This window comes from Centroberyx gerrardi, chromosome 10, assembly GCF_048128805.1.
Source record: "Centroberyx gerrardi isolate f3 chromosome 10, fCenGer3.hap1.cur.20231027, whole genome shotgun sequence".
Taxonomy (NCBI): Eukaryota; Metazoa; Chordata; class Actinopteri; order Beryciformes; family Berycidae; genus Centroberyx; species Centroberyx gerrardi.
In genome coordinates, this window is record NC_136006.1 from 22528160 (window position 1) to 22548635 (window position 20476).

The 20476-nt window shown below is 42.9% G+C and overlaps 3 protein-coding genes across 3 annotated transcripts; all 3 read left to right on the forward strand.

The window, feature by feature from the left end:
- Positions 1–409: 409 nt before the first annotated feature.
- On the forward strand, positions 410–1789 carry LOC139927434 (gamma-crystallin M2-like). Its single transcript, XM_071919573.1, has 3 exons — positions 410–418; positions 696–938; positions 1514–1789. The coding sequence occupies exons 1-3, from the start codon at positions 410–412 to the stop codon at positions 1787–1789; spliced, it is 528 nt and encodes a 175-aa protein (XP_071775674.1).
- Positions 1790–4676: 2887 nt separating this feature from the next.
- Positions 4677–5473, forward strand: LOC139927462 (gamma-crystallin S-1). Its single transcript, XM_071919603.1, has 3 exons — positions 4677–4685; positions 4856–5098; positions 5201–5473. The coding sequence occupies exons 1-3, from the start codon at positions 4677–4679 to the stop codon at positions 5471–5473; spliced, it is 525 nt and encodes a 174-aa protein (XP_071775704.1).
- Positions 5474–7128: 1655 nt separating this feature from the next.
- LOC139927442 (gamma-crystallin M2) lies at positions 7129–8813 on the forward strand. The gene is made up of 3 exons (XM_071919579.2): positions 7129–7146; positions 7630–7872; positions 8541–8813. Exons 1-3 carry the CDS (start codon positions 7129–7131, stop codon positions 8811–8813), a joined length of 534 nt encoding a protein of 177 aa, XP_071775680.1.
- Positions 8814–20476: the final 11663 nt, after the last annotated feature.

A 20476-nucleotide genomic window follows, 5' to 3' on the forward strand; every position in this document is an offset into this window, starting at 1 on the left:
ATGATGACGATTGGCTGTTATTTCATCCTGTGCAATCATCATGTGCAAAAGCAAAATGAAAACACTTTACAAAATGATTTCCTGTCCCACACAAATACTGCTGATAGAAACCAAATAAGAAACAAATAATAATCCCCTGATAGGGAAGTACTGAATGGAAATAATACACATAGTGGTCACAGAGTAGGGCAGTTGGCCTTTATAACTTTCACATCTCAGTTCTGGCAATTCTTTGATATGAGGCCATTACATCTGGACAAAGGGAAATCAAACTTGAACAAACATTTTGCTGATATGCAAATCAAGGTAATTTAGATGACAATGGCTTTCCCTCGTCGGCACATTCTGCATTTCGATATAAACCACAACACAGCTGCAGCTGGGTGGGAGGTGAGCAATATCATTAAAAATGGGGAAGGTAAGGAGCCTTATGAAATGTTAGCTTCAAAAGGTTTTCAAGATATTACAGCCAATATGAGAAACTATAACGTATGCACATCTTCCTTCAACTAATTTAATGTAATTGTCATTTTCATGGCAGCTATGTATTTTTCAATATGCTATTGTTTTGCCCTGTGTATGTGTTTTACGTGTCACATCATATCTAAAGAAGCAAGTCACAGTCATTTTGTTCCCGATGTGAGAAGTTTGGCTGACCAGCTTACCAGGATTTCACTCTGTTTCCTTCCATACAGATTGTATTCTTTGAGGATAAGAATTTCCAAGGCCGAAGCTATGAGTGCAGTAGCGACTGCCCTGATCTGCACTCCTACTTCAGCCGCTGCAACTCCATCAGGGTGGAGAGCGGCTGCTGGGTGCTGTACGAGCGTCCCAACTACGCCGGCTACCAGTACATCCTGACCCCTGGGGAATACCCTGATCACCAACAGTGGATGGGATTCAATGACAGCATCAAGTCATGTCGCTCTATCAAAAACGTAAGCCCAATAGCTGATTTTTAGAACATAGCCAGCAGGTGATTGAGCTTGAATATTTATTCATGTGTAAGTTCAAATGTCTTAATAAGTGTGTAAGTGTCTTAATGATGTAATAATATTAGTAATGCTCCTGTTCCTTTAGGCTGAAGGGGACTTTTTACACCAAGCTACAAATTGAGTAAAACATATACAACTCAAGTGATATATCACTCATTCAAAGCTCAAAAGTGTGTTTTTGGAACTTTGGATGTTTAAACAATTCTGGCCAAATTTGATGCAGAAGAGTGCCCTGTTCCAGTGAAATACCACAGGGTGCACCAACCAGGCAGTAATCAGTCAAAAGCCAACAGACAAAAAGGAGAGATAAAAGGCTCATGATTTGGCAGAAGTTTGCCTCATGTCCATGCCCATGCACATCAATTATTGAAGGAAACCAGGAAAACAGCCAAGAAACCCATTTATAGAAGCCTCAGAGTAATTTAGGACACACACATAGGCCACCTGACTTAGATAGCAAATACTAATGTAATTACGTCCATCAATTTTAATCCTCTAATGTGTATGACTCTTTCAAGGTCTATGGAAATTCCTGGAAGATCAGACTCTACGAAAAACAAGATTTTGGAGGCCAAATGGCAGAGTGGAGTGAGGATTGCCCATCGGTTCGTGAGGCCTTCAAGTTTTGCGAGTTACACTCATGTGTGGTGTTGGACGGTGCGTGGGCCTTCTATGAGCAGCCCAACTACCACGGACGCCAGTACTTCCTGGAGCGCGGCGAGTACCGCAGCTACACAGACTGGGGCGCCATCTCCCCCAGCGTTGGTTCCTTCCGCAGGATCACAGAGTTCTAGAACACCGACGACCATGTGGGGTTCGGGAACCCTAAGACCACTGAAGTTCTAGAACCCTGAGAAAGTTTAGAGCTCCAGAACTCTGAGGCCACTGGAGTTCTCGAACTCTGAGGAATTTCAGAATTCAGAGATCCAAAACCTTGAGGCCACTGGAATTCTAGCACCTTGAGGAAGTTCAGAGTTCCAGAACCTTAAGGCCACTGGAATTCTAGCACCTTGAGGAAGTTCAGAGTTCCAGAACCTTAAGGCCGCTGGAATTCTAGAACCTTGAGGAAGTTCAGAGTTCCAGAACCTTAAGGCCACTGGTGTTCTAGAACCCTGTGGAAGTTCAGAGTTCAGAGTTCCAGAACCCTAAGACCACTGGTGTTCTACAACACTGAGGAAGTTCAGAGTTCCAGAACTTTAAGGCCATCAGAGTTCTAGAATCCTGAGGAAGGTCAGAGTTCCAGAGCCTTAAGGCCACTAGAGTTCCAGAACCCTGAGTAATTTCAGAGTTCCAGAAGGCCACTGGAGTTCTAGAACCCTTTTTTCATCAGGACACCTGCCCTTCTCCCCAGCACCCACCTTTGTGTGTGAGTGTTGCAGTCAAATCAATAAAATCCTTTCTTATCCGCAGTGATGTTGTCTTTATTCTTTATAGTGGGACCCCCACCTAAATGACTGATAGTCTTCTTGAATCCACAAAAAAAATTAGTGTAGGCTACAACATTGACATCAGACAGACAGTACAACATGATAAACATTGCTAGACATAGAGATAACATAATAACAAATAGAGAATTTTAACAGGTATGACACAACCCATAAAAGTGATTTACAATTGGTAAACATTAGACATGGAGGATACAGGATTAGCTAAATATATTTTAAGATATTTCATATATATTAGGCATGATAGATGCAAGATTGTCCAGTCAATGTTTTCCAGTCAAATGGTTAGCAGCGTTGACGCCATCACAGATGCTTTTTAAGGGTATGTTTAGTCTTTAATTTGTCATAATTTCATGTTACAAGACATACGTGTGCTTGAAATTATTATACACAAAGTACATACACAAAAAGAGCTTACAGTACATCCTATATCTACACCAGGAAAACAAAATACAACAGATTGTAAGATCAACACATATAAAATAAAAACAGTTTAGGAATCCATATCAATAACTTAATGAAGAACACTTTTTGAAATAATTTATAACAATTTACATGAAAACGGTGGCTCAGAAGACATTTGTTTTTTCAATTGATGTCAGGGCCTGACTTTTTCTAGTTGAACAAGTGATTGGAAAATTTAAATACGTGTTTGGCATCACAACAATATTCACAACAATATTCAGATATTTATTGGTCTTTGAGAAACACTAGATCAACAATACTAGAACACAGAACACTAGAACATAATAAAGTAGTGCGTTTCATTTTTACAGTACAAATGTTTTAGTTAACCACTTTCTTTTAGGGTTTGGGTTATGTTTTCACGATATTTTAACCTGTGTCTGTGTGTTTGTCCGTCCGTCCGTCTGTTAGCAGGATATCTCAAAAAGTTGGGCCCAGATTTGCACAAAACTTGGTATGGAGGTTGGTTATGGGCCAAGGAAGAATTGATTTTTCATGTGGATTGGCCAAAAGGGGGCGTGGTGGTGGTGGGCGTGGCATACCACAAAAAGGTGCATTTTTGTGCATTTCAGAACAGATTCAAATAATATTACAACTTTGACAAAAGGTTGCGCAGGGAAGAACCACTGGGCCATGCCTTCTTACAGTTTTTGTAATGTCTCTGGGTAAAGCGTTGCGGGGGCTTGTCAGATATGGTGGAGGTCTGTGTTCTACTGAGCACATTTTCTAGTATTGGCATGGATTTGTCGGCACATTTCATCAAGTCAGTCATATAGTATTAATTGTGTTTTAATTACTATAAAGCTTCAACACAACATATTATATCAATTTCTTATTAAGCCATGAGCTGTCTGAGTCAACAATTTAGAAATCTTATTTGAATCTTGCAAAGTAGATAACAGTTTCAAATGTAATTTTTTGTGATTTCTATTATTGACTTTAAAGACTAATTAAAATACTTCAAACTTGGCCTTACAAATCATCCTATCAACCCAAACCCCTACAGTATGTGCCCAACCCCAATCCATCCAAAGCAAGTACCCAAAACAATATCAAATGGTTGTCCAAAAGACATCACAGAAATAGTTGGTCACAAAAAACCCACACTAAATCCATGTCCTGCTGAGTAATTTGCTTCTTTTCAGAATTGATGTTTGAGTTCTGTAGACTTTTGATTTTTTAAGAGTGTGCATTATGCATTAACCAGAACTAAATCTTGAAACTGAATCTAAATAGAGTGCAACTACATTTTTGTATCTGTTATGTTTATATTGCTAGTGTGGTAATGTTTATTATTGTACTATGACTTCACAATATGAATAAACTTTTGAGATCTCATGGACCTGCGATCCTTACAATTTTTAACTGAGTGATTATGCAGTATGTTAGTGCTGATTCAATTTATGTGATGATCTGCAATCGACATATATTTGTACTGTGGTTTAAACTAGTGATTGGTATTATTCCATATATAAAAGGATACATAAATTCCACCATATTTGATAATCATTTTGCACTTATTCTTTATTTACTGATTTACTGTATCAGTTTGGATCGAGCACTGACTGAGGTTTAGATACTTGGCAATGTTAAACAGCTATTGTCTGTGGATGCGTGATTCAGTGCTTTAGAACAATGGGCTGAGTCTAGATGAATATTTGAATGGTAATATCTGATTCATGTACTGCTAACCATGCATTTGGTAGTATTGTCTCTGCCATGTATAAAGAGTATTGTGTGGCTACTGAGTCTAGTATTCTGAACTCCAGAGATGGAGAAGGTGAGGACTTTTATGTTTAGTCCATTCACATTCTTACTGAGGCAAAACATTTTCTCTGAATTAGGTGCAAGAAATAGAGAAGTCAGTCAACATAGGTGTCTAGGAAACCCTGTCTCTCCTGACATATGTATAATCTGTCTACATCTATATCTATATCTATTCCTCTCCAGATTGTGTTCTACGAGGACAAGGACTTCCAGGGAAGGTCCTACGACTGCAAAGGAGACTCGGCCGACCTGTGTGGCTACTTCCGGCGATGCAATTCTGTCAAGGTGGAGGGTGGATGGTGGGTGCTGTACGAGCGTCCCAATTACATGGGCTACCAGTACATCATTGGTCCAGGAGAGTACACTGACTACCAGCGCTGGATGGGCTTCAATGACTGTGTCAGATCCTGCCGGATCATCAAAAACGTAACACAACACATATCCACAGTATACGTCTCAAAAATATCACCAAAGAATGTTCCTTTGTAACACAAGCTGCATATATTTGTCTGACTGTATTTGTTTCAGGCCAGCGGGCCATATAAGCTGAGGCTGTATGAGCGGCCAAACTTTGACGGCCAATCTCTGGAGGTGGCAGAAAACATGGCGTCGGTCCAGGAACAATGGGAGAGCCGTGAAGTCCAGTCCTGCAAAGTCCTAGAGGGGTCCTGGGTGTTCTTTGAGCAACCCAACTTCCGTGGCCGCCAGTACCTGCTGGAGAGGGGAGAGTACCAACGCTACTCAGACTGGGGAGCTGTGAAAGGAACTGTGGGGTCGATCAGAACAATGATGAATGTCTGAAATGTTACCACTGACAGTTTCCAGTAGCAATGTAATGCATGTAATGCATTCCAATAAATTTCTTTGACGATAACCTTCAGTTTGTGCCTTAGCTTTGTGTGAGGTTGAAGTCAAATCTCTATTTCATATAAAATATAATATGATAAAACAGTGAATTCTTTGGTTATTTTGAAAATTCTGTATTGTATAATTGATATTATCTATTGTATGATCTACCTGCATTCTTTGCAGTTACCGTACTACACAACAGGTATTCAAAGCCATTCCAAAAGTCATGAAAGTGATTTATTTTCCATATAAAATATATTATTATACTGATTATGGCGCAGTAGGATGGCCTGGTGGTTAGAAGCCAGGCATGACACTGTCTGTTCCCTCATTTGCTCCCAGGAGTGCTATAAATGATCCCCCTAATGATACACATACATGTATATACATGATATACAAAGAGAGATATTTGAAGAAAAAAAACAATTATATTATCTGTGATATTACAGTAACTGGATATGCCCTTCCTTTCCAAAGAAAGAGAATAATGCTTATATACAGAGTTTCATTATTGGCAACTTCCAGATTCCTTCATAAACAAATTAAATACTTGAAAACACTTCTTCAAACTCACTTTGAGGTTTCATATCATATCACATACTGTACGTCATACTATCAGGTCTTGCTCAATTAAATTTGTTCAATCCCATGTTATGCCTTCCTGTGACAGTACTACCCTTATGTTTATGTTTGCATGAATCACTCATTTTGTCCTGCATTAACGACTGGGCCTTTAAAAGATAAAATTTAACTTTAAGCTATAAACCTTTTAATCTCACCTAAAGTATATCAATGCATAAACTGAGTACTGATTGTGCATCAAATAATATTGCAGTCAGAACTGTGATCTGATAATCTTTGAAAGCAAAACTATCCTTGCCACAGCCGGAGCCAGAGCCAGAGCCAGAGCCAGAGCCAGAGCCAGAGCCAGAGCCAGAGCCAGAGCCAGAGCCAGAGCCAGAGCCATCAGTTAGTCCTGCAGTCAAGTAGGACAACTTCCAGTCAACGTCGTTTTGTTGTACACTTCCAGCAATGAACCATGCTGTGCTTTGGCTGTGAACGCACTCAGTGTGAAATAATAAAATAATGAGACTGCCATCTATGAAGTCTATCAGGGAGTCTCTGAGAGAGCCTCAACACTGGCCAGTTGGCTGCACACTGAGGTGTGGTTGTAGATAGAGGGTGGGGCATCATGACAGTCTGAATGCACCTGTCCCGTCCCACACAGACGTTAAAGCTTACTCTACAGAGCCATGTGGACAGAAGCCAACTTCATGGTATCTGCCTCAGTACCAGCTGCAGGGAAAGCTATTTAATTGGATCAATAAATCTTTTCTGGAATCATGCATCGTGAGATCAAAAGGTCAGCCATCACCTTACAATAGCGAGTAAACATTGTATAAAGCCGCGCATTTTTAAAACAATCGCAACATCAGCCGTTGTGCAGATATAAATGCTGAGGCTATTCAAATGACAATGATTCCCCTGGCAGCGCGTTTCAATGTGCCCACATATATATAAATATGGCCCAGGTCGGTAGGCAATACGGTGTATGTGAAAGGGGGGTATAAACAATCTGTAATCAAAAGTTGGTGTGAGCCCCAAACATGGAACGTGTGGGAAAGGTAGGTCGTCGAGCAGCTAATGCTTGTGATCCATGTGCCGTAATATTTGATTTGTTACACAGTCATCAACTGTGCAAAGTTCAAGTTACATTATTTGCTTTGCCTTGCTGTGGTGCCGTTGAAAACACTACACTCTTACAAAGGATGTGTCATTTTTAACATATATGTATGTCTTCTTTGGGACAACAAACACTTGTGTTACTTTTTGACACACGATACTGTATGTCAATAACAACACATATTGTGTTAAAAGGTAATGTCATTAGCATATGTTGTGTTGAAAAGTAACACAAGTGTGTGTCTCAAAGAAAACACACAGATGTGTTTGTAAGAGTGTACCTGTGCACTAGATCATTGTCAATTACCAAGCACCAAGTGATTTACTTCCAAGACTGTTTGGATATAATACAATTCAGAGATGGCTGAGCATGACTGTACCCACTAAATAACCTCTGTCCTCCATCACTCTCTCTCTATGCACAGATCATCTTTTATGAAGACAGGAACTTCCAAGGTCGCAACTATGAGTGCAGCAGTGACTGTCCTGAGCTCAACACCCACTTCAGCCACTGCAACTCTGTCCGGGTGGAGAGTGGGTGCTGGGTGCTGTACGAGAGACCCAACTACCTGGGCTCTCAGTACATTCTGACCAGGGGAGAGTACCCCGACTACCAACGCTGGATGGGCTACAATGACAGCATCAGGTCCTGCCGGATCATCCGAAATGTGAGTGTGTACAGTATACACATAAGAAGCTCTGAGACTTAGCTTGTACAGTATAATGTATGTAAAGCACAATACAATTCTAGCATTCTCTTTGTCACTCTATTCATGCTCACATGAACCTGACAAATTCATGGAGGTAAACTCACCAAAGCCATCACACCTGAGTACATGTTCAATTTGACCTGTGTATTCATCATTGATGACAGATGAAGGGAAATATTTTGGAGAATGAAATGAAAGATGCTGAAAGTCATCTTGTCGTAAAGTATACAAACATACATGAATTCCAAAAATAGTCTACCTCCAGCTCTGCTTTTTATTGGCCAATATTTGGTGTTTTGTTTGTTCTCATGCACTGAAGCTGAAGTTGTGTAGAGGGAAATGATTTATAGCAGTGGGCAGACGAGCAAGTTAAGATGTAGCGTTACAACTCCAATCTTTTGTAGGAGACAAACTGTGATGTCAGTTGTGTTGCCACAAGCTCAGGCAATGGCTTCAGTTAACAAGAAACCAATGCAAGCTTTTCATGCAATATGAGTAATTTGAACGTTTTAGCTTGTTGCATGAATTGGATGTCAAACGGCGGCATATATTTTTTTCGGTGTTTGCCCTCCACCGATAGGAGAGATGAACTGCGTCATGCTGACATCCTGCTCTTTGTGTTGCAGACCTCTGGCACGTTCAGGGTGCGTGTCTACGAGCGCCCTGACTTCAGCGGCCAGCTGCTGGAGTGCACCGAGGATGTGGCCAACCTGTCCGAGCGCTGGCGCGCCCGCGAGGTGCACTCTGCCCACGTGCAGGAGGGCGCCTGGGTCTTCTACGAGCATCCCAACTTCCGCGGACGCCAGTACCTGCTGGAGAAAGGAGAGTACCGCCGCTTCAGCGAGTGGGGAGCCATGCACCCCACCGTGGGGTCCTTCCGCCGCATCCAGGACTTTTAGACTGTCTCTCTCTTAGTTCATGTTTTACATAACTGTTCTTTGCACATTTAATAAAAACGGATTGTGCTCAATATATACATATCCCTCTTTACTTATTTCCTCAGTTTCTAATGGGACCAACCACTGATAATCAGAGGTGATATCAGAGACGGGGACTCGAGTCACATGACTTGAACTCGAGTCAGACTCAAGTCACAATTTTAATTGCTTGAGACTTGACTTGATGCATGAAGAGAAGACTTGAGACTTGACTTGACTTGACTTGGGTCCTGGTGACTTGGGACTTGACTTTGACTTGTACTTTGATGACTTGAAAAGGTTTCTAAAGTCTTGACAAAAGATCTTGTGTTTGTGTAAATGAAAGTGATGAGATTTGTTCCACCAGATGACTGAATTTAAATTCTGTTTTCTGAATTTGTATGGAATGATTGAATTTATTGAAGTTGAAACTGATTATAGAAATCAAACTTGATTTGTTTGTTTAGACTTTAGACTTGACATTAATGACTTGGACTTGACTTGGACTTGACTTGGTAATCTACATTTAGACTTGGGATTTGACTTGCGACTTGTACCTCAAGACTTGAGACTGACTTGGGACTCGAGCAAAGTTAACTTGGTCACACCTCTGGGTGATCTTCATCACACAAAACAGATCACCTTCAGACTTGTAACATTATTCATTGGACATTATGAACAGTATGACATTTACTTAAACACCATAAAATCTGAGGTTGTCAGATTTACACAGGAATTGCATTTCTGTTTTAGGTTTTTTACCGCCTGCCTAAATATATCAAATTCATTACTCTTTCACCATTATGCAAAAAGAAGCACTTAGAGATAACCTATATTTTGAGGCGCTGAAAGTAAAGAGGATACACAATGACTTGTCAATATACTGAAGAACCATTACTTTGTGATAGGGGGTCCTTGCCTGGCTGCTGATGAATCACAGGGGAATTAACAGGATTGAAAATGCTGCAAAAATCAATGAACTGTGTTCTGCATCCGCCTCACAGTACAGCTGTGTGGCTGATTGAGGACTTTTCAAGAGGTCCCAGGAGGAGGAATACAGATTGAAATTTTGTATCCATGACAGTTAGTTACTTACTTTCTAATCTTGAAAGAGAAGTGGTTACATGGATTCTCTGGTTATTGGATATCTGAATTGGATAAGTAAATTACACTGCATGTTGCTGCACTTGAGAGCTCATCTCATGGTAGTACACTTTCTCTAGATATGTCAATATCTCCCTCTGCTGGAGATGCTCCAATAAATCTTAAAAGATCAAAGGGGCACGATATCGTAGTTACCTCCCCCAGAAACAGCCCTTCCTTTCAGCTTTGATCACAACACACCAGTTTCTTAGTCGAGCACAACAATTCTATGGCAAAAGGTGCTGGATGTAGACATGGACCTTTTACGTACATTTATTTTTTATTCACATGATTATTGCACCCTGTGCCTATGCATCAGTATATGTGTGTACTGAAGCGCGCATAGATCCACCACAGCTGGGTCTCCATGCGGTGTCTCCCACCCTGCTGTGGCCAAACAGTAGTGTGGCCAGTCCCATGACACAGGGCGGCTCGGAGCATGACAGGGAGGTCAACAGAGCTCAGCTAAACCTGGGGACAAAGGGGTTTCGAGGCGTGCTGATGACTCAGTGGGATTTGCCAATAAGAGCGTGGAGCATGCGAGCCGGCCGTTAGTGCTGACGCGAGCAGCGGCTCGGCGCGCTGGAACAAACGCGGGGACTCGCAACAACACAAAGGGGCCCCTGCCAGCACGTTCGGCCCAGCTGGGGTTATTCACCTCTATATACAAGCCCTCTGTTGTTTACTGCAGCCACCCCACCCCCCCCACCCCCCATCACCACCTGCACCCTTTTGTCTTTCAGCTGGTAACAAGAGAGAAAGACAGAGAGAGAGAAAGACAGAGAGAGACAGACAGTCAGAGAGGCAGACAGAATGATGCAGGAGTGAACGTGGTGTCAGAGGGAGTTACACATGACATTGAGCCAGAGTGCGCTCTCTTGTGGCTGATGTTTGGGGGTGCAACCTGTCTGTGTGTGTGTCTATCTGTCTGTCTGCCTCTGTGTGTGTTTTCCTCACAAGGATAGAGAGATGTGGAAAATCCTCCAAAGTGAGAACATTTTGCCAGTCTTCACATCTGTAAGGGGCTAATGTAGTGTTAAGTTAGGGTAAGGGTTAAAGTTAGGCATAGTGGAGAAGGTTAAGGTTAGGGTGAGGGGTTAGGGAATGAATATAGTCAATGGCAGGTCCTCACAAATATACATACAAATGAGTTAGGGTTAGGTTTAGGGTTAGGGGTTAGTGGGGGGTTAGTGGGGGGTTAGTGTGTGCGCATGTGTGTGTGTGCATGTGTGTGTCTATGTAGTTTAGTCTGGTTGGTTAGCATCCAAACAGGCCAAGGTCAGGAAGGTTTCGCTGACACTAGAAGATGAACTGTAAACAAAACCTTTCTTGCAGTCTTGGTTGTGGTCTGAAGCCAAATTTCACCATCCAAAGCTTGATCGCAGTATTTCAATTTATAGATTCAATATGGCTGTCTGAATCAGTTGCTGTTCAGTCCTGCAAACTACATATCCTGTATATCATGTAGATGTTTTAGGACTGAATACAGCTCGCACTGACAAAACTCTCCACCAATTTTATGGGGGACTGAGTTCTAAAAATTTCTGTTCTAGGAAGTGTGACGTCCCCCCAAGCCCAGCTATTTATAACTGCCGGGGCTGTGATTGGTCTCTGCAGCTGAGAGGAACTATGTTAATCCTCGGGAAAGAACGTAGTTTCTGGCTCCGAGAGTTGCCTTGTATGGCAACAATGGATAGATGGGAGAGGAGAGCGATATAGACTGAGTGAGAGAGTGAGACGGTGAAGAGACAGACGGACAGGCAGAAACAAAGACAAACAGATGAAAAAAATGTCCTACAGGGGAAAGAGCATATTTTAAGATTGAGCAAATATACATCTCTTATACAGATATGGGAATAATACAGTTGAAGCCTTGGTGAGACACTTTTGCTGGCAACAGTGCAGTTGTGTAGCACTGGAGCCGTTCTCATGGGGATAACACTCAACATGATGTAAGTGGTTTCCCTGATTATAACTCCCAGTAATATTCTTAATGGATTGTTCAATAAATGATGATTGCCGATGCACTCAAAGCATGTGATGAAAGGCTGCTATTTGACATGTTGGCTTGTTTGAAGCACACAGCGTCATCTGCAGCTGATTGAAGATGACAAGATCCAGCATCACTACAATGTCATGTAAAAGTTCTTTGATCTAAAATGATACTGGTCATGGACAACACTGCAGCATGTGGTTAGGGAGACTAACCTCAGGCCCCAGCCAAAATCTACTGAAGTTGTGCCAATGTTTTAGGGATAATACTGGAGTATTTTTAGTATCCATCTCCACAGCCTCTCTCAAACTATTAAATAAGGGCACATGATACTTTTAGAGAGAGAGATAATGAAGTCTTTTAATGAGAATGCAAACCCAGCTTGAATTATAAGCCATTATGGGATTGACCACACATACACATTGTGTGCTTAGTGCTTTTTGAGTATTCTTTGAGTACTCTCCTTTTTTGATCTGTCACTGAACATTTCTAATGATATAATAATAAACTTTATTTATATAGCACGTGTCTAAAAGCAGAGTTTATAAAGTGCTTCAAAGGAAAGCATAAAACAAGAATACTGAAATACATGATGGGGAGACAAAAATAAGAAGCACAAGCGTGAGAAAATACATTAACAGAAGAATAAATAGGAATGAAATCAGAGACCAAAAACCATGAGAAGTAACACAAGCTTAAAAGTGGGCGAAATCCAAAACAATTACAGAAAAGTGTTTCCACAGTCTAGGAACCCTGAAGGCAAAAGCACAACAAACCTTCTCTTATTGAGTCTTGCCCTGCCAATGGTACTGTGAGAGATCATGCTGCAACAAAACTGTGGGTAGAAATCGGAGATGGCAGCACATCAAGAACCATTCCTACGGAGAAGGGGGCAGCAAATGAACTCGTATCATCAGATGCGAGATGTACCACTCTTAGTTAACGTCAAAGACTGATCTGTCTTCATCCAGAGAAAGACGCTGGTTTTGGTGGACAAGATAACTTTGCTTACGGTCGATTGTCACCCTTGTGTCCTCTGAGGAGACCCACTGCGGAGAGGTCGTGTCCCTGTGATGTGGCAGTCCGCCCATCACACCTTCAGTTGGCCAATATTCTCACAGTCCCCTTCACACACCTGCCACACAGAGACTCAAACACACACGCATAACTACACACACACACACGCTTTTGTTCACGCTCTACCATGCTTGCACCTGGCACCCATAGGTACGTGCTGGGACCTTAATTTGGACCGGAGTTCTATGCGGGGAAAGCACCCCGTTATGCCTTATACAAAATGTGCCATGGGTGTGATCTAATGCACCGAGTTGTTCCCTTCCATGTGTCCTCATTCACTTTGCTGCCGGCCCCTTATTTCCTCTTTATCATTGGTTTGACACAGGGAATAAGAAATGGCCCTTCTAACATCTCCTTTTGGGATTTAAATGCCACTTCTTTGAGAGGGAATAAGCGGCATCTCTCGTACGAGGGGACGTCTTTTTCTGGAATGGAACGCAGCCTGCGTCTCGCTCATCGGGACACAGCCTCTCTCAGCTCCTCTCATCACAGCCGTCACCATCACCGGCATAACTGAACCCCCCACTTTGACAGACACGGCCGGACGGTGGCGGCAGATTGGGATGTGACGGCTTGAAAACAGCGAGCGTGAAATTGAGTGTCAAAAATTAGCCTGTTGTCAAAACAGATTTGAAGCTGCTCCAAAGATGTAGATGGGACAAAAAAATAGTTTCATATAAGCCTGTATTCTGTATGTGATTATATGTCAAGGTCCTTTGTAGATCAAGAGGTAAAGCACGGAAGTAAGTGTGGATTAATTTCCCACTGGGATCAAAGGTAGGACAGTTGCATTCACAGTATGGTAAAGTGCTTTGATTAAAGCACTTTATTGTACTGCACTTTAAACCGTGAGTGTTTGGTTTTCTGCTGTCTTTATGCATAGAGTGCATCAATCAGTAAAGTGTTTCTACTCAAGAAGCTTGTACCTTGCCTGATTCACAGTTCACTGGGACAATTTTCATTCAATACCACTAGATGGCAGCATTGCACACAGATTATTTGACTGCTGCTTGGCTTGTAAAAACAAATGCCCTCTGCAAGCTAGTGCATGTACACCCCTTCAGGCACAGCATCAGCTTAACATAGCGCACAATATTTTCCTGAGAGACATTAAAAATGTGTTAGGATGATATAAAATTCATTCCATAACGGTCTTGACAGTAGATGAAGATCATAATAATTCTGTTACACTGGTTGTATATAACATACAACAGAGCTAACAGTAAAATGACCAATATGCAGGAACAGAAGGTACTGTCACACTGGCCAAGTCACTTTCTTTTATATCAAAGCAGTCAATGGATGATTCACAATACATTCATAATACAGTGAATATGGATCTCTGCAATCTCTCTGTCGCCCTTTTTCCAATTCAGTCCCATTTTCTCTCACAGTCACATGCACACACACACCTTTGTGCAAAGGATTTACCAGGGAGCCTGATGTGACGTCAACCTGGGGAGAAGAAAAAACACACACACACACACACACACACACAAAACAAAAAACAGTATTGCCATGGAAACCTATCTCCCTCAGTTTCTCCATGATCCATACTGGATCTGTGGACATGAATGCCGTATTATTGCACAGACATGTAGCGCCGCTCGCAGAAATGCATCTTAGTAGTGCTACAATCCTATTAGCTTAGCCTACTACATGGGTGTAGGCAGGAGAACTCGATGGGAGTGACAGTAAAATGTTTGTTTGAAGAACGGCTCAGTGATCGACTCAGCCCTTTATCTGTAATGAGAGGCTGCTGAATACGTTTGCTTTTTTGCCTGAATTTGAATAATGTCTATGGATAAACCCATTTACAGATTCATGGCATGAATTTCAATGCATCACAATGCACTTCTCCCACATGTGGAGTATCCATAAGAGCTGTTGCATGTGAGAGATGAGCTGCTTGTTTATACAACACCAAGACCCGAGTCTGGATCAGCTGAAACTAGTTTTATAGTTAATTTAAAGTAATTTCTCTCAATATCCCTAAAAACTCTTCCCCACTGGCACCATAACATCACAAAATCTGATTCTAGCTTGCTTTAATTTGTCTTTTGGATAGAGTTTATGTATGAGATCAACCCATTTTCCCAGAGAATCACTTTCTTCAAATGCATTATCACCCAGATAGCCTGATACAGTTTCATAACAGGTTTCTTTTTATGATGCTGCCTAATCTATTGAGATCAGTGGTTTGGATGAGCTTGTAGGCTACATACTGTATGTGCGTACAGTGTTTGACACTGTTTGCTTATATTAATGAAGTGTGGAAAAGGTGGAGACATTGCGGTGTCATAACAAGACCCTCTGATAGAGATGACCGCCTCCTTAAGGAAGGGTTGCATGTTGCCTGTTCTATTTCCATACTCGCATAATGCCGATCATTACCTGATGGCTTCTGCTCAGTGTGTTTTGCTTGGAATGTTTTCTATTTGGACTGATCTTTGATTGATTGAGATGATGACTTTTGTGTGTGCGGGCTTAACTGTATTTGTAAAAATAATAGTACATGCCTTTCATAGGTTGTAAGTTTCCCTCAGACCCTTTTTAAGTAAAACCCCACAGATGGCTTTAATTGTACAGCAGCTCGATAATGCATGGCTGCCAATCCAAACACTGGTTTATGGCTGGGGAAAGGGAGACAAGGAGGACTGCGATGTGTCTGACACACACACACACCAGCTTCTAAGCATGCATGCATACACACGCACACACAGAGACACACAAACACACACACACACACAGGCCTGGGCTGGTGCTGCCTGTCGCTGGCTCTCTGAGTGTTTACAGTGCCGTATGAGGGGGGATCCTGGGAGGCAGCTATTTTTAGCTCTGGTTTCATCATTCCTCTCTCTCCGCTCTGCGTGCAGCTGCGGGCTGGAGCTGCATTCTAATGAAGAGACGAGCGGATGGCTGTAAAACACCTTCTGTTTGGTGCACTGAGACACCGACGGTGGTTTTAAATTCACAAAAACAGCTTGGAAAAGATGGTGACACCTGGTGACACCCTTGTATTTACACAAAGTGATTTTGGTTTGCAGGATGTGGCTCAGTAATGCCACATGAAGCTGCGTTAATTGAGCTGAGAACGAGCTCGCTACAGCGCAGAGCCTATTCAAATTTGCCAGACGCGAGACGTTAATGGTAATATGCATCGTTGGCCTGGCCATGGAGTGAACTCCGCTTCGAGCCCCAGCCTGGAGTGTAGTAATGGGTGTTTGGGAATGCTAACAGCCAGTTGTATGCTGCAGCACCGCTGTCGAAGCCTGTGCCAGTGTTTCCTCCCTGGGTTGCCACAACAGAGTCGGCATGATCAGCATCTCGCCCCTTCACTCCCCTCCATCCATCACTCTCCAACACATGGTACAAACAAATGAAAATGCCAACATGACAAGGGACAAGGGAACACCATCTTCACAATGTGGACAGATCTGGTGTGTGATAGAGCAGTGGTGGAGGACTCTCTCTCTCTCTCTCTCTCTCCCTCCTCCAAGTGGAAGACCTTGGGAGAGAGCTGAGGGAGAATCCTCAGGAAATGAGATCTGAACCAAAAGACCTCAGCCGCCTGGTCAGTCCTCCTGGGCGGTGTGTATTTTTGGAATTAGTTGAAGCAAAGCTAGTTGTACCATTCGATTTGAAGGGATATTGTCATGGAGACAAATGGCAAAACAAGCAAATAATGGAATCAGAGGTTTCCCGCAGAGAGGCCTATTGTTAGCCCTCACCGAGTGGAAAACTGACATCTCTGTGATAAACTGCCGTGTTTTCCTTTCTTTAACCTCTCATCTCGGCCCTCCGGTTCCCTTGTGTTTTTACGTAACTGGAGGCATCTGTACTTTTTTGAAAAGTCACAAGATTTAGATTAAATGGTAGTTACCACATCTATTCTTGGAAATCCAAACTGAGTTTGCTCCAAAGCAGCGCAGTGTAGTTTGTTTGGAGAGGCAGGTTGCGTCACAGTCATGGAGACAGTGGGTGAGAGCTTTAGGAGGCACTGGCTGAGGCAGATAGATGGCAGACCCCGGGCCCGCAGTGGAAGCTAAATAGACGCATTACATCTTCGAAACATGTCGGAGATTTTCCATCATGTCGGAGAAAGACGGGGTTTCTTGCCAAGCCTCCTCCTGACTAATGTCTGGGCGGTGGGTTACGAAGAGATGTTCTTTAAGGACACCAGTGTTTTTTTTTTTAAGTTTGTGCCAATCGTCTAGGTTGCCCCCCTCCTTTCCATTCTTCCTCTTGGTGTCTACACAGAGTCAGTATGGTTGGAGATATCAGGGCTTGTTTTCCTCCCTTCAGAAGAAGCAGTTTTTATATTTTTGTACAGTATGAAAAACAATTTCCACAGACTTGAAAATGGAAGTCTCCTCTAGGAAATAATCCCTCAAAACACTTGCACCTTTCAAACTTTATTGTCACATCCATGTCTTTTTATTTGGGCCATCTTTCTTAACTTCAAGCTAGGTTTGGCCCCATAAAGGCTGTATTTTAAAAATGACAAAAAACGAGCAAACTAGACGTAGACAGAAGTAAATGGGCTATAACTCTAAATGCCACTGGTACGCTCCTTCAAGAAAATCAGCTGATAGCTGCAATTTGAACAATCCCTTCATCTCAACCATCTGAGTGAATCTCTTTTGATATCCACTCTTTTATTCCCTGATTATCCTTCTTTCTGTACTGCACAATGTGTCTCAGACACTCCATGATGAAGCATTGTCTCCAACACCAGGATATTAAGATGAGCAATAGCGTCCTCCAGGATGTCGGCTGTCTCACCACCATACTGAGCTGAGCCGAGGATGGAGAGGACGGCTTCTGGTTTATGTCCTGTCTGCTAGATCTATCTGGTGCACTCCTCTTGTTTGAATGTATGTGAATTTGATTTACTGGGTGTGATGATGTGGTAGGTTAGGCCAGATGAGTCAGACGAACCAGAGAGAAGCCCACTGTGTTTATCTAACTTCTACAGGAAGATGAATGGGGGCGTATTTTACACTGCGCAGCTGTTCAGCCGCTTTCATACACTGAACTCACTGGATTCTGTCAATAATATGTTAATGAGGGATCATGCAATACAGAGATGCACAACAGCTAGAAAGGCTCATTTAAATTTTAGTCTAGACAATAGACGTAGAGCCACTTATCTAAAAAACAAGACCATTATACTCCCCCCCTCTCTCTCTCTCTCTCTCACACACACACACACACACACAGATTGATGGTAAGTCCCTGAGGAGCTGGGAGTCAGGGGTAATAGTGTGGGACCCTACACAGCGCCCCGCTCAGTAGGTGCAATTACTCCCGCAAGGCTGACAAGGTAAGGGAAGCTGAGGAGGAACATGGGGGGGAACGCGGCTCCCGTGTAGAGCTGCTTGTCTGCAGGGAAAATAACAAGGCGATGTAAGGCAATGATGACCATTTAGTGTGACAGGAGGTAATGACAGAGGGCCGGCTCCCTCTCAAGCAAGTCGCTTTAGGTTTTCCACCTCGAAATGGAAAGATTTTGGGCACATAAAACCCAAATTACCCACTGCACCACTGAGAGAAACTAGAATGATTATGTAGCAGAGCTGCCTGTAAGCCTAAATATTTGTCTCCATCAGCAGGGGGGGGGGTTGAGTGTCTCCCAAATGACAGAGAGCTGAAACCAGACGAGGAGGCTGTTTCTCACTTTGTAAAGAGGCGGATGCCGTAGATGATGAATGTATGTACTTGAGCAAATGGAAAATCTACAGCGCTTCCTGTCAGATCAATACGCAGGACAGTGTAGTGTGTAAACATTAGCTGCACCGGTGTTGCCATGACCATTAGAGAGATCCTGCCTGGGTTTAATGTGTGTGTGTGTGTGTGTGTGTGGGTAGGTTTGTGCAAGATAGGACAGCAGCATACTCTGATATCAGAGTGGAATACGATGGGGGAGGGCAGGCAGGAGTGTTAGTAGAGGATGTGATGGGACATGATAAGACTGGTTTAAGTGTTTATCTCGCTGCCATTATAAATCCAACCTTGTGTACCAGTATAAGAGGGGAACACTTCAGCCTGCAGTAGCCTGTTCAGTAGCTGTCCTGACAAGATCCCAGCAGCACCCGCTGATCGCAGAGCCAAGGCCAGATTCAATCAAACCGCTCGTTTCCACTCCATCCAAACCTCCTCTCCGTTCTAACTCTCCTAAGAATAGCCCCAGCCCAAAATATTTAGAACTGTTTGCGTCTTTTTGTCTTCCCTTTAAATGGACAATCCATCACGGTTTCCAGTCAATAACCATAAACAAGCCCCCAGATGTTGTTTTAAAGGTGGCATATCAGTCCTAATGAAATGTAGTGAAACGGTGGGCCGTAGCCAGCAGGGATGAACGCAGTAATTTATTCTCTTGTATTTTCTCTCCCAGGCAGCTGGGGTAGGTGGCACAAATGGAGCATTTTAATTAAAAACTGCTGAGACACAGCGATCCAGGAAGAAGACTTGGCAGCCGGTGACAAGTCTTCCCATTCCTATGGTGTGTAGGCAGCACACCATGGTGCGCCTCATTCAGTTAAGGGAAACCATTAACAGAAACTACCTTTACATGGAGCCCCGAATTCTCTCCAAACTCCCCTAATGTCTGCTATTCTTGTGAGTCTATTTCAATCCCCTCATTATCAGACTGCTTTAGAGGATATTGAAGAAGAAAGTCCCCAGCAGTTGTTTTGCTCCAAGCCCATGATGGGCAGGGCAACAGATTTAATAACAGTTTTATAAAATGGACAATATGCAGTGCCTTGTAGATGCCACCTCCACAAGCTTTGCAGCTAAATGGTTACAAATTGGTCCATTAAGTAAAGTTTAGGCGCTTCTCTGGACCTGGGAGTGAACGCAAAAATGATCAAAAGATTTATTTTCTGTTGAAAATAAATCTATGTTACAACCCGGCTCAAGGAAGTAACAAAGAGGGAGCCATACGCCAAAGTAAAAGTTAAAACAATGATTTAGTAACTCCTAAAAGGGGTAAACAAACACAAACTACATCAAACCAAAAGAACAGAAGGTGTGCATAGGTGAGGAGGGAGAGACACTGAATGGTCTGAAGGCTTTTAAAGCCCAAGGAGTACACCGGGCCCAGATGCAATCAGCCTCAACGACGATCCTGCCTACCAGGCTCCTACAGGACAGACAAGACACACAGCAAGCAGAGCAGGAGTGGGAGGGTCGTCACACCCCCCCCTCCATAAAAACAGGGTCCCACCAGGAACCCCTGTAACAAACAAAAGACAAGTTTACAAAATTATACACTTCATTTTCTCCGGCTCGCCTGCCCCTGGCCAGCTTCTTGCCCCGTCCTCAGCAGACCTCGGTACCTAGGCAGCATTTAAGAGGAAGGTAAGAGCAGCACAGGAGAACAGAGACAACACAATTGGGCTTCAAGGCTGGGACAACAGGACCATCA

Excerpts from the sequence above, each read along its gene's own strand:
- LOC139927434 (XM_071919573.1), top strand. Across the intron at positions 939-1,513 it reads CATGTCGCTCTATCAAAAAC|GTCTATGGAAATTCCTGGAA; the intron begins GTAAGCCCAATA and ends GACTCTTTCAAG.
- LOC139927462 (XM_071919603.1), top strand. Across the intron at positions 5,099-5,200 it reads CCTGCCGGATCATCAAAAAC|GCCAGCGGGCCATATAAGCT; the intron begins GTAACACAACAC and ends TATTTGTTTCAG.
- LOC139927442 (XM_071919579.2), top strand. Across the intron at positions 7,873-8,540 it reads CCTGCCGGATCATCCGAAAT|ACCTCTGGCACGTTCAGGGT; the intron begins GTGAGTGTGTAC and ends TTTGTGTTGCAG.